General features: G+C 39.0%; 1 protein-coding gene and 1 long non-coding RNA gene across 2 annotated transcripts; both read right to left on the bottom strand.

The window, feature by feature from the left end:
• Positions 1-274: 274 nt before the first annotated feature.
• Positions 275-3,563, bottom strand: tnni4a (troponin I4a; the record flags this gene model as incomplete). Its single annotated transcript, XM_082166457.1, has 5 exons — positions 275-750; positions 1,002-1,172; positions 1,750-1,839; positions 1,987-2,118; positions 3,510-3,563. Coding segments are annotated over 5 exons (534 nt in total), but the record flags the coding sequence as incomplete, so codon positions are not given.
• On the bottom strand, positions 3,564-6,502 carry LOC309496508. Its single transcript, XR_014205139.1, has 3 exons — positions 6,206-6,502; positions 4,157-4,260; positions 3,564-3,996 (listed from the first exon to the last, which is right to left on the bottom strand). It is a non-coding gene; the product is annotated as an uncharacterized lncRNA (long non-coding RNA).
• Positions 6,503-14,412: the final 7,910 nt, after the last annotated feature.

Below are 14,412 nucleotides of genomic sequence, written 5' to 3'. Positions count from 1 at the left end.
TTTGTCTTTCACTGATATTCTAGTTGTGACGATCTCACGGTTTATTTAAGGCTTCACTTGAGGCCTGCGGTGAGGTTTGTGTGCCTTTGTCTCCCCCTGGTGTTGACCGAATGTCAATTCAGTTTACTGTAATATAATTGCAGAGTGCCATCTGTAGGTCAACCGCTAAAACTGCTTCTAACTGGGTATTTAACATGCAGTTCCTGTGGCATTGACATTAAAGCGTGTTTTAATCAAATGTTTGATCTTTTAATGAAGGACTCCAACTTCCTAATTCACTCAATAAGCTTTTATTAAAAATTAAACAATTTTCTGTTTGTAAACTACAAACAGGCCATAAAATAATCATGCTCTTCACCCGAGGGTAAACAGTAGCCTCATTGGTTTCAATCAACACTAAATACGAAGCAAATATTTACACAGTTGATATGATATGATATGAATAAGAGGTTGTTCTATTATCGAACCCCTCTCTACGGGCTGTGCTCACACGTTTTAATCGCAGCAAATCGCAATTTAATATCGTGTGCAAGCCACAGCTGGCTGACAAAATAAATGAATAATTTACCATAAAATAATGTTCAAGGTGATTAAAATTCAAACAAACAACATGAGCTTTGCATCAAGATGCCCCTTTATCCTTTAATTGCGACCTCTTTTGGGCTACTGTCCGGAGTTGAAAAGCTTCTTTCTGCCCTCCATGCCTGACATGGCCTCTACGTTTTTCCTCCAGTCCGTGACCTCCTCCTTCTGATGGAGAGAAAATGCTTCAGTGAGACAGACAGATAATCAGAGATGAGAGCAACTCAAATGGTTGCACAGGCACGGCGGACCGTGGCAACACGCGTCAGACAGACAGACAGACAGACAGACAGACGGGGCAGTTGAAATGCCAATATTTCATCACCACTAGGCCTTTAAAAAAATAACCCGTCTCTTTAGACACAGCACATCTGAGCAAATGAGCTGAAGTATATTATAACACTGAGCTGGAGTGTTACCTTTTCTTCTTCCTTTTTAACTGTTTTGAGGTTTGCTTTGAAGTCAGATTTCGTGACTCTGGAGTCCGTCAGCGCTCCCAGCTTGGCGTCTGCCGACACCTTCACCCGTTTTAGGTTCGGCCGCTTCATTTTTCCCTTCAGTTCATAGATCTTCTGGGTTAACGAGAGAATCTGGTAACAAACAAATACATCAGGTTTTTGTTAATAAATCTGTAAAGTGGTTGTATCAGCGAAATAACTTAAATATTTTATAAAATATTTTAGATTTTCTAAAGGATATACACCGGGGGGTTCAAAGTCCCTTTGCAGTCAATCATTATACCCCTAAAACTCATTTTTGATAATCAAAACGACATATTTAAACGTTTTGTTTTTTTTTCCTGTGAAAAATAATTTATTCATGCTTTAATATAGCTTGAATGTAACTCTACACCCTTGCTTCATTTAGTATACGCGATGAATATGCAAACTGGTCCCCGCCTCCACTCACTCACACCAGCTCGGACTACCTGATGATCCACTCAGTCAACTGTAGTAAATGCTACATAATGGATCATGTGACACTGAGGACTGGAGTGAAGATGAAATAAATTACATTTTAAAATATATTCAAACAGTTTTTTTAATCATACAATATTACTGTAATAATCACAATATTACTGTTTTTACTGTATTTTTGATCATATTAATGCAGCCATAAATCATACCGATCCCAAACATAGGCTATGCACATTCTCCATTCACATACCTCTGCATCATTTCTGGCAACTTTTATATTAAGGTCATATCGCACTTCATCCACAACGTCAATCTTGTGGTGCAAATCTCTGCAAAGCTCCTGCAAAGACAGATGATGATACATAAACTCAAACGGCTAATGTAAACAGAAACACCATTATAATATGTTGAGAGATATTCTGGACACGGTCATCTTGCCGCAGTAAAAGCTCTCAATGTAAATATCTGACATAGTAAAGTCTCGCACCTGCAGTTCTTGGACAGACAGGCCGGAGAGGTTGAGGGGCGGCGCTCTCTCCCTCAGGGTGTTTTCTCTCTCCAAATCTTTCTGCTCTTTTTCTTTCACCAGCAAACTTTCTGCCTTTCTCAGCAGTTTGCTCTGAGGGTCAAGCGAGGAAAAGGTGAGAGAGGTGTCATGCTAGTACAAAATACATAATTCTTCATTTGTGTCCATTTATACTGCTGTTCATTTGCACATGCTCTCAGTGTTATTTTAGCACCTAATGCAAATCAGGTGATGGCACAAAAACACAGTGCTGAATTTAAGGCACTACTACAAATTATAGTAGAAAGTGCAGGACGCACGCACACACACACGCACGCACACACACACACACACACACACACACACACACACACACACACACACACACACACGCACGCACACGCACACACACGCACACACACGCACGCACACGCGCACGCGCACGCACACGCACACGCACACGCACACGCACACACACACAGACACTGTATTGAAAAATGCAAAAATCCGGGTTATAGTACAGCATTTAAAATAAAATTTAATTGGCAATCCAATCCATTTGTTTCAACAGTATGTGAATAATGTGAATAATGTGTGTGTTAACATGATTTTAGCATAAGATAAGATCTTCATTAATGTAACAATGAAATATTATAAACTGACTGCATTATAATTATGATCATTATAATGATTATTATTGTATGTATAATTATGATTTAAACAGCTTTATAGAAGAATGAATGTGCTTTTATAAAAGCCTTACATTGTTTTTTCAATTTTCAAAAAAACTGGCCCCATTCACTTCCATATATAAAATTAAATACACACATATAATAAAATAAATAAAACACACACACACAAACATATATACTGTATACATACTGTACATATATATACACATACACACACACACACTGACACTCACACACAAACACACACACACACACACACACACACACACACACACACACACACACACACACACACACACACACACACACACACACACACACACACACACACATTATAAAATAAATAAAATATACACATATATAATTGTATATACAATGAAATATCATAATCCCAAAAATGACTGTAAAAATAATGATTCAAACAGATTTACTGAAGAATTAATGTGTATTTACAAAATTGTAAGCTTTACATTGCTGCTTTTACACACATACGTGTGTGTGTGTGTGTGTGTGTGTGTGTGTGTAGCCCTGGTAAAAGATGGCAATATCTGAAATCCTTGTCCTTGTGGGGACATTTTTTGGTCCCCATGATTAAAATAAGCTTATAAATCATACTAAGTGCCGTTTATGCAGAATGTTTTCTGTGATGGGTAGGTTGAGGGTTAGGTTATAGAATATACAGTCGGTACAGTATAAAAATCATTATGTCTATGGAATGTCCCGATAAAACATGGAAACCCAACGTCTCTCTGTGTGTGTGTGTGTGTGTGTGTGTCATCATACTTGAAATGTTCAGCTTTGTTTCTGACCCACCTTTAGCAGAAGTCTGCGTGTTGCAGAGTATTTGGATTTGGTCTTTCTCTGCAAGAACAAGAAGAGTTAAGCCGAGCTCTTTATAGTCTGTGGTCCTGTTAAGACAATCCTGTGAGTGGGTCTAATCTACACACACTGTGATGCATGAATTAACTGTCTGACCTGATTACCGTCTGAACTGCCGAACTGAGGGCTCAGTGGTACAGTATAGTTTTAAGCAGACCAGAGCAAACCTACAGTGCAGATTAGTTTTTAACATGCTGTTCAGTGTCCTTACAGAATCACTGAGCGACTAAAAACCATTTAGAGCTGGATTAGGATCATTGATTCCAACATTCACTGGACTTTAATATATAGAGACACCACCCTGTGCACTGCTACTTTCAACTGTTAATCATCATGGAAACTATTAAAAGAGAATCAATCATGAACAAAACAAGACTTAAAAAACCCTCATAACAAATGTGGTGGTAATTCACTTACCGGTCTGTGACGATATCATTGCATGTAAACAAAACAAAAACAAAAAAAACACAAATATTATATAACGGTATATAAAGTTTTATTAAAGAGCAACTAGATTCATGTATTTTACAGGAAAATGTTTTGGCCGCTTGCAAAGAAAATATTAACTTACATTTCATTACCTGGTGTAAATAAGCAGAATTGGATGAGTATGACATTGACAGGGTCAATAGCCTAATAAAGATAACACTCACCCCTCAGACATGTCTGAAATACACTATGTGACCTGAAAGAGAGCCAAAATAATTGTGGTCATCATCCAGCACTTCACCATTCATATCTAAACACGTCAGGCATCACTAGTCAAATGCCAAACAACTGTCATGGATTATGAGTGACGCCAGAGTCAAGGGTTGCTCCTAAAAAAAGCATGTTTAAATGCATTAAATCTTTGACATCAAAAGCTACAGATCCACTAAAGCAATTCCAATATGCAGACGGTTACCGGACATTGGGTTTCGCTTTAATACCGGTCATCGCTGTGACACAAACACGGAAGAACCGTGACCTTTACTCCACCAATATAACAAACCATCTCTCTGTGCACATCAGCGATTTTCTCAGCATCTTCAAAGATACATTCATTACATCTTGTGGTTCAAAGAGATCGGGGTCCTGACATTTTGGCCCCTTGGAGAAAACAGTGACCTTGACTGTCTCATTGACCGGTGCGCAGCGGGCAGGATGACTCTGAGCAGGGGTTAATGGGGTTCCTCCGGGAAAATGGTGTTGAGGGATGAAATTTAGAGGCGGAATGGGTGTGGATAGGAAGCACAGACAAAACACTCTTGAGTGTGAATTCAATGCTGTGATGGGAGATATTGATGACACAGTGTCTGAAAACTGTCATTTAGTGAAAATAAATCTGGTGCAACTTCACACACTCACAAGAGAGATCCAGCAACAGTTTATTGTGTATTAAAGAGAAAACTGATATAACCTGAGGGGAATAATGTCACATATTGATTGTAAATGACAATCGCTCAACAGCTTGTTGGCATCTACTCTGTTTTGGCTTTAGTCCTGCTAATGTTAATGTCCTTGACATAACTGGCATGACTTTGGCAAGAGGTAATCGAGTCAATGACCTTCATGTTTGACATTCTTGAGGAATGCTGCCATCCGAACCCTGGTGCGCACCAAACAAGCGGACCGAGACCGATGAAAAGATGGGTCTCAGTGCACTTTCAAATGAACTCTGGTGCTGTTTGAGTGAAATATGAACGAAACACGGACCAGAGACATGTAAACGAACCAAAACAGGACATGATGTCTCAAGATTCGACCCTGAAAAGGACAGAGTGCTCAAGCATATATGTTTTTTCCTCGTCATAGTCACGACTTCGCCCTTTACAGTTCGATACAAGTGTCAGAACCGCATTTCCTCGCAGCACATCTTTGTTTGTGTGTGTGACAGGGGGATTTCTGCCACTGTTTTGACTCCTTTACACGTTTTAGAAGCTCTTCACGAGTTCTCAGCTACCATCATATATACGCACAAACAGCGAACGCATTTGGCCCAGCACACAGCATTGTTTTGGATGTTCGACAAGTTGTGTCACAAAATATACGACATAAAAGCACTTTTGTTGTTGTTGTAGTTTTGTATCTTTAGGTTTGGTGTTAAAAATGACAGTGTGAAAGATAAGCGAACCAGGACTAAATGTATCACTACAAGTGTGAACACACCCTAGAACTACAATTTGCAGGTCAAAACTAAACTAAAACTCTGTCAAAATATGTTCCTATGAATTTTTATAAAGTCCCCTCATTGTTTATTAGTTTATGATGGTCTATAGTTCGATGGTGTAAAACAACATGGGATGATATATAGGCCTGTATCCAATACATTGGCAACATCAACTGTAACTATATATCAAACGATCAACCAACCAAGTCTACCCAGAATGTCGTTCCAGTCATGTTCCAGACACCCTGTCATTCACCTCACAATATCCCACACTATTAGACTGCATGCCATTTATCATGCTTAAAAACATGCAAAAATAAATAAAAACTCAAGCAAAGAAAGCGAACCCTTCCATTTGCTCAAATCAAAAGACTCTTCAACCACTCTTTGCTCTCTAACTTAAAAGACCTCTGAAGTGGACCTTTGATTTCTATGGCAGACTGTTAGACATGATAAAAAAGCATTGAAACAAGGCTCTTACCTTTGAAGAGGAGTCCAGGAGCGTGAACAGAGGAGTGATGTACGAGGGAGACGGCGTAGTGTGGTTTTCAATGATTGATTCATGCCTCACCTCTCACATGTGAATGGCCAACCAAAATAACTCACCACAGCGCCTCCCATCAATGCCACCTTTTGGCACACCATTGTTCTGGAACACAAACACACAATTAACGCTCATTATCCCTCCGAGTCACATGCGTGTGGTTGATCCAGCACAGAAAATGTTATAGGTTTTTATAAAAGACAAATTCCCATATATTATAATTCATATATTCAGGTGATTAAGATTCCCACGGCCTCCCTAATGACAACAAAGACTCTGGGTGTCCTATGGTCAGGTGCTGTAGATATAAATGCTCATAATTGTTAAATTGAGCATTTTATGGTGCCGTCTGACGCTATAATTCACCAATGCTCGGAGGCCTGAATTTCGAATGAGAGTCCTATTCAGTCGAGCGTGGCATTAATTACAGGTGAATATCACCTCGAGACTGCTGGGAAGAACATGAAAATGGATCATAGCATTTTAAGTCATAAAAACAGGGAGAAAGTGGCATGCAGAGAACATTTATCTCCAGTAGCAAGTTTGAGTCAGGTTGAGAGGGCAACTTTTGGTCTAAAAGCCTGAGATCGATAAATGCATGACCCCATAATGCATTCAAAAAGGTTTTTATGGTTCAGCGACGGACTATGTGCCGGGTCGGTTCCGCTTTGGCGTATATTAAGAGCCTCCGAATCCGGGACGTGGGAGACAAAGCTCGGACGGTGGAAGGACACACACCTTTAGTGGAATCTGAAGTATGAAAGAGGCAGCTGTCGACAGGCACTGAAAGATGGAGTGAACACAACCGTCCCATGACGCATCGCTCATGCGCTCTTGCCTGCGGTGTATTGAATACATGTGCACCGCAGCACGCGCCTCTGATCACGTTTATTTTTAGGAGGGCTGGTTTTCACTCATTGCTATCACACTCTTCAATGTCAACTCTGATAACACGACCCTGGCCTTTAAACTCTCGAGGATAATGCAGGTTAAAGACCTAAGCTTGTGACTGAAAGATTGAGGGTTCAAGCAATGGAAGAACTGTTGTAACAAATTAGACAAATTAAATTTGTCAAGATGCTAGAACAGTTTAAACATTAGTTGGAAAGTTATGGGCCTAATATAGCCTAGATGGTAGACTTTGCTATGAGTTTGCTACAGAATTGCTAGTTCTACCAGAAAGACTCGGGAGAATAAATACTGTGACAATTATCCATTTATTAGCAACCCAGCAAGCAATAAAGTTCTTTGGCGTGGCCCCGTCCGTAGCTCGCAATCTGAGGGTCCGGACTCTGCATATCCTGCCTGAAGATCAAGGCAGGGGCGCAGCCGACCCCGTGAGGTATGGAAGGGACCATCCTGGTGGTGGTGGTGAGGAGGATGGAGGGAAGGATTCAATTTGGAGGAGGTGGGGAGGATGGTGGTGAATTGAAGCGTCAGCATCTGCGAACTCAAACGTAAGTACCGAACTTTTATACCACAAGTGTTGGAATGTGATTGGATAGATGAAAAGGTAGAGTGACGTAACAATTAAGTCTTCCTGGCAGAACTTAATGCTAAAGCTTTTCATGGACTAATTTGACACCAAAAAGTAAGACTGATAACTAACTGCTAGTTGGTAATACTAGTTCTTGAGACACAGTCTTAAAATAATGGCCATGTGGATTAGCCTGGGGAAACCCAGACAAACTTCTGGCAAAATTTAGATTTGCTCTGCAGGTAGTCTGGCAAAGAGCCCATTCAAGCCGATTTCTAATCCGTCCAAATCGCGGCACCAATCAGAAACGTTGAGGCGGGCTTTACACGATGACGATCGCTCTGATTGGTTTTAGGTCTATCCAATTGCGCCCAGAGGCATTTGAGCGACGTCCGTTGGTGAAGCGCACTAACTTTTAAATGCATTATTATATTCAAATTGCAAACACATGAGGACAGTCTCCATGAAAGACCCACTGGCAGATGAACGTGCTGCTACATTTCTCTCCGAAATGGTAAGAAATTAAATTAGATTTAACAGAGGATTTTAACTGTGACAAGATGATTGACAGGGCAGTTTACGTGACAGGATGCACGCGACAGATCCGTCCGATAAAGATGACGAAGTAGTATGTCCCAAAGCTTGCCTACTTTTTTGCAACACATTCAAAAGTAAATACCTTTTCTTCACAAAAAGAGAACATACTTTTATGGCGTAGTGTAACTTAGGCGAATTGGGATTTGGGACGCAGCATATGGCTTTACACGATGACGATCGCTCTGATTGGTTTTAGGTCTATCCAATTGCGCCCAGAGGCATTTGAGCGACGTCCGTTGGTGACGTCCTTTTGGAAATGAATTATTAATGAAGCTTTGCCAGACCATAACTCAGTTATTACTGAGAATGGTCTGGTTTTCCCCAGGCTACATGTGGATGCAAGTGTCTTCAGAACTAATATTACTAGTTATTAAGGGTTAATCAGTGTTACTTTTTGGTATTAAATTAGGCCAATCTAAAGAAAAATGAATGTAACTGTTTTAAAAAAGTGATGATTATAAAAATTATGGCTAACTTGTAAGACTAGTCTTAGAAGTGTATGCGACCGGTCCCTGAGTGTGATTGATAAGGAATTGCTCTCTAGTTACTATACTGTTTTCTTGATGGTTGCTATAAATGCACTTTCACAATCATTTGCTTAATTCTACTGTTTTATATCGAATGGTCTTCTATAAATAAACCTAGAGGAAAACTGTACTATGATTCAGGAAACAGTAATATTGGGGCAGTAATATTTAATAAAAAATAAATAAAAAAAAGAATTAAGCAAAGATAGATTAAATTGATCAAAAGTGAAAGTGAAGACTTTTACATTGTTATAAATCATTTCGGTCACTTTAGTTTAGGGTCCAGTTCTCACTATTAACAAGCTATTAACTTTGACTTTTGCCTCAATAAACTCATAATTACTGCTTATGAATAGTTAGTAAGGCAGTTTAGGTAAGTTTAGGTATTGGGTAGGATTAAGGGATGTAGAATATGGTAATAATGGCTAATAAACAGCCAATATACTACAACATGCATGCTAATAAGCAACAGTTAATATAGTGGGAACTGGACACTAGACTAAAGTTTTTATTAATTTTATTTTATTAAATAAATCCAGCCTTGGTAAGAATAAAACTTATTTTATAAACATTAAATAATCTTATAAACCACAAAATTTTTAACGGTAGTATAATATATCAGAGATCAAATTTGCAACAAATGAGACCACTGTTGACATACATTCAGAATATAACATTGTAAATGAATTCCTCAGATCTCCTCAGATGGTCTTGGAGGGATTGGAGGAAATTATGGAGTTCATATTAAAGTCTTTGGCATTCGACTCCAGACTTTTTCTTGGCAAATGAGTACAGTCTGAAACATTGCTGAGATCTCTTCTGTAACGAAAAAGGTCTCCATTTGCTCTCCATCTCACTGCTGTCAAGGAGATCTCATTTGAGATGTGTTTCTTTCCTATGGGAATATTTACAAAAAGCTGAGATCTGTTTAATTTATCAGCTCTTATATGCATTTTCTCGGAAGACAGCAAATCCACAGAGTTTCTATGTTCATTTACGACACGAGAAAACCTCAGCAGTGAACGCATCTGCAGCAGAAATTATATTGTGCTCCAGGAAATGTTATTACGGAGAATTAAAATGATTTCTTACTCTTGGTTTGTGTAATAATGTCAATACAGGCCCACTGTGGGATCGCCCCCTCATTATGATAATTTTGTGTGCAGCTTCTTAAAACAGCATAATAGCCCATCCAAACTATCATCAATGCGTGAAATAATTCCCTTTTAAGTGACTCCAAAATAAGGGCCCCTTCGCTGCCAAGCAAATTTCACAAATAATGTTCAGCTTGAATGTCCTGGAATTGTTATGGCCCTTTTTTTACCCACCACAAACACATTATCAGACATGAACCTAAAATAATCAGCTGCTCATTCTGGCTACTGCTAATTTGCCTGCTTGATGATGTAAATTAACACCCACGAAACACACACACACACATACACATACACACAGACTCTAGGTTCTGAGGCATGTGGTTCCTGTTTTAATTACATTGGATTTGCATAACGATTTCCCATTAAGCGATTCCCCAGTGACCCTACGCAGATAGGGGAAATTGCTCTCAAATGCCCACCCCATTAACAACGAGTCTGACGTCACTCCCTGTCCATCACTGCCGGCGACGCTGAAAACAGGCCTACCGAGAGTGACGGAGAGGCTCATGGGTAATGAAGTCGCTAATCACTTGCAAGTGAGCTGGTTTAGACGCGGACGGGGCGGGAGTGTTTTCATGCTCGTCGGTACTAGAAGATATTAGTGGTCTCCCAGCATACGGGGGGTCTTGATAAATCCACTTCTAATGCGTGTGCCATTACAAATCACTGCAAAATCCCGAGCAGAGACCGTAAATCACATGCGAAACAGTTTATTAGCACAGTACCAGTACATTTATTTATTTGAATGCATTAATGAGAGAGCGATTGCGTGTGTGAACTAGTCCCATCTGTTTGTGCAGCTCTCTTTATTAATAGAGAAGCAGTGGGTTGCAATTTCTTCAAAAGCAGAAAGAAATATATGCTAAAATAAGTTCTTGTTTTCGTTTATTTGTAGGAAGTTTTTGTGACCCTTGCTATTTTGTAATCTCATAAATAAGCGTATTATTACATCAAAATTATATATATATAAGTTAAAGATCACAATTAGCAAAGTACAAGCAATAGCACAAATACATCAGGTGTTCAGGTACAGAAATAGAATAATCAAATGACAAATAACATTGCATAGTCTTTATTAAATACAGACTGATCATTTTACAAGCTTTGAAAGTTATTCAGTCAAGAGCAGTGAGTGATTTTCTCTTTGTCTTTTTTTGTTGGATTGACATTAAAGACAGACAGCAGCTGGTAAGCGCTCGCTTTAAGACATAATGCATGAATCCAATGATACACAGCTGCTTTCTTTCTGTTTATGTTCACGAGTCACGACATAACCGAATGTTTTCGATGACACTCGCCAAGATATCATGTATTTTGACAATATGTTGTATGTATTTGCCAAAGTGATGTTGCTTCAGGGCTTGTGAGTTGTCTGAGATTCGGCTTATAAAATTAAAATAAAGGAAACTTTGCTGGTGGATTTACAATGTTAAAGTAAACTTTTTTAAATGGAAAATTGCAGTATTTATTATTAATTATTTATCCCTGCACATCACTTTTTTTTAAATTAATGTGCCCTTGTAATATTTAATCAAACTAAAGGTGCATTTATGCCATGTAAGAATTACCGTAATTACGAGATTCTGACTTATAAAAGGCATTCACATAGTCATAGAACTCTTAATTGTACAACTGGTAAACTCTGAATTTCCCGAGAGCTCCGACTTGTACCATGTGACCGATGCAACCCCAGACCACTGTAGATTCATAAAGTGGTGCAGGTATGACATCTGAACTATGCTTTGATGTTTTGTTCTACAAAGTAATCTGCACACACTCACACCCCAAGCTGTCTTATCTTAACTTATTAAAAACATCTGTTTACAAAAATAACATAGCTTGAAACTGTGCGTTTGGGTCTGTTTAATTTACATTTTAGAACAAAACATTAATGTATAGTCAAGTTATGCTTACCACATGCTTTATTTTACACATAAATTGAAAAACATGTATTATAAAACCCCATAGGAAAATCTTGAAGGAACCAGCAGCGAATTAGATCTCCGAGTTCTATAGACAGCTCTATTTTGGCGTTGATATTGCCGTATAAATGCATAATTACGAGGACGTGAACAGCTGCATCTGGAATGTAATGAGATGTAATTGTGTGCAGCTTAACTTTCCCTCCCTCTTGCAGTGACATCTCTTCTCTGATGATGCGTTTACAGGTGCGACGGCGGGACAACCTGTCAATCACATGAGATCAACCAATAGCAAACCACAACCATCCAAGGTTCTGAAAAGAAGTGCTACCCAGCGGTCTCATTTAGCTCAGGAGCGTTGCAGAGTACCGGTTAGCGAGATGCACTTGATAGCATTATGCTTGACTGATCAGAGAAAGCTATGTGAGTCGTCGCTGGCGTTGTTCTCTCTGCAGGGTGTTGTGTGAGCTGTTAGCCTGTGGGACACTCGCTCTGTTTCTGTCTTCACCCCAGCTCTCAGGGGGGAGTCGACTGTTTAACACGGATGAGAGCACCCGTTCCCGGGGCAGAGAGAACATGTTTTTCTTGATAGGAGACAGAAGCGAGGAACTTGTTGCTGTGTTTTGACATGGATTTTTTTTAAACTCATATTCATGAGGTGTTTATCTGAACTGGGGCATTTTCAAACAATCTTCTGGCGTATCATGAGGAGCATCCGGGGTTGTGTTTCCCCCCCCCCGTAGAATCAGGAACAGCCTTTATCTGACCTCAAACAACCCCAGTGTGATAGGACCAAACAAACATCAAACGCACACATATATACGCACTGGGCCCGGCTATCAAATATTTAGTTTGCACTGCACTTGATCATTATGCTAATGGGATTTGAGCTATTGAGAAAAACATCTGCCCTCAATCCACTGCTCCTGTGGATAGTAGCTTTGAGTAAAATGTGGATCAGATGAAAGAAAATCCACTTTTCCCTTATGATACCTGCAAGTGCACATGAAATTGTTTTCCGCAGCTTTTTATTATCAGTGGGAGTACTAAACCTGAAGTACTGAAAGTTGATTGACAGTAGACTATAAGGTGACCTGATTTCTGAAATGACAATTTTGACTATGGTAAAGTTAGTACTGTAATAAAGTATTTTAAGTACTCAACGATAATTATCAATCACAACACCCTTTATTCCCCTCCAACTAATGTTCATTTACAGACAATAATGTTGCACATTCAAAACAGTGTGAGAGATCTGACCCATGGCATCATTTCTGCACATATTACATTGCTTCTTGCATATTTCGCAAAACTTTTAATGTTAAAAGTGCTTTCAGTTGTATCCAAAACAGATGAACGTGAATCTAGAAACATTTTATTACGATGGTTGTTGTTTGTATCGCAGCAATTCAGAAATGAAGTGTTTGGTGAGAAGCACTGTAATGCTCTATCGCACTTGAAACCCTACCCAAAACCTTACCAATAGTGTTAACAAAAGCAAACGTGAGATCAAAATGCATTGTGTGTCATTTTAGTTTGCTTGTGCAAATACAAATGACTCATGGCTCGAGTACTTTAGCACTCTGATCAATGATACAGAAACCATTCAATACAGGTGCCTATAATTACATAACATTCTAAAACAGTGAAAGTGAACCATCCCTCCTGTGTTCATTTTAAAGGGTTGAAGATGTAAAATAAGTCTTTGATGTCCCCAGTGTGTATGTGAATTTTTTTGCTCAAAATACCCCATAGATATTTTTATATAGCATGTTAAAATTGTCACTTTTTGAGGGTGAGCAAAAACGCACCGTTTTTGTGTGTGTCCCTTTAAATGCAAATGAGCTGCTGCTCCTGGCACAGGGGGCGGAGCTTCAACAACTTGCACTCACACAGACATGCACTGAAAATTTCAAAAACTTTTAGCCTTTTATGTTCAAACCGGATTCAGACAATGATGGAGAGACTCAAGAAGAAGTGACAACATGTAGAATGCAACAGGATATTTCTGAATGGTTAGTTGATGAATTTATATATATGTGTAGTTATCTTCCAGTCATTGATTAGCATATTCTGTCTTGATAATCTATAAATCGTGTTCAGGGGTGGGGTTTATGTAAATTCTAGGGTTGGTGATGTCACTAACCCTGGAGGAATGTTGTAGTAGGGGCACAACCTAACGCGGGGCTAATTGTAACACGCTTGTTTTAAATACTTCCGCACATGCTTGGATGACGAAACTTTGTGTATTTGCTTGTTGCCATATCAACACTATATAGAAAAAAAAATTCCGCCAATTTTTTATTTTTTTTGGGAAGATATCCATAGACATTTATTAAACCATAGCAAAAGTACATTTCTTACTTAAGTTAATTTTTCATCTCTATTTTTTGTGTTTATTTAAAATAAGACAAATCTTATATTATTTTAATCTCCAAGATATTATTTAACAGTTGAGATAGTT

Source organism: Leuciscus leuciscus (genome assembly GCF_965113295.1).
Source record: "Leuciscus leuciscus genome assembly, chromosome: 4".
NCBI classification, from domain to species: domain Eukaryota; kingdom Metazoa; phylum Chordata; class Actinopteri; order Cypriniformes; family Leuciscidae; genus Leuciscus; species Leuciscus leuciscus.
This window is presented reverse-complemented; position numbering and strand designations above follow the sequence as displayed.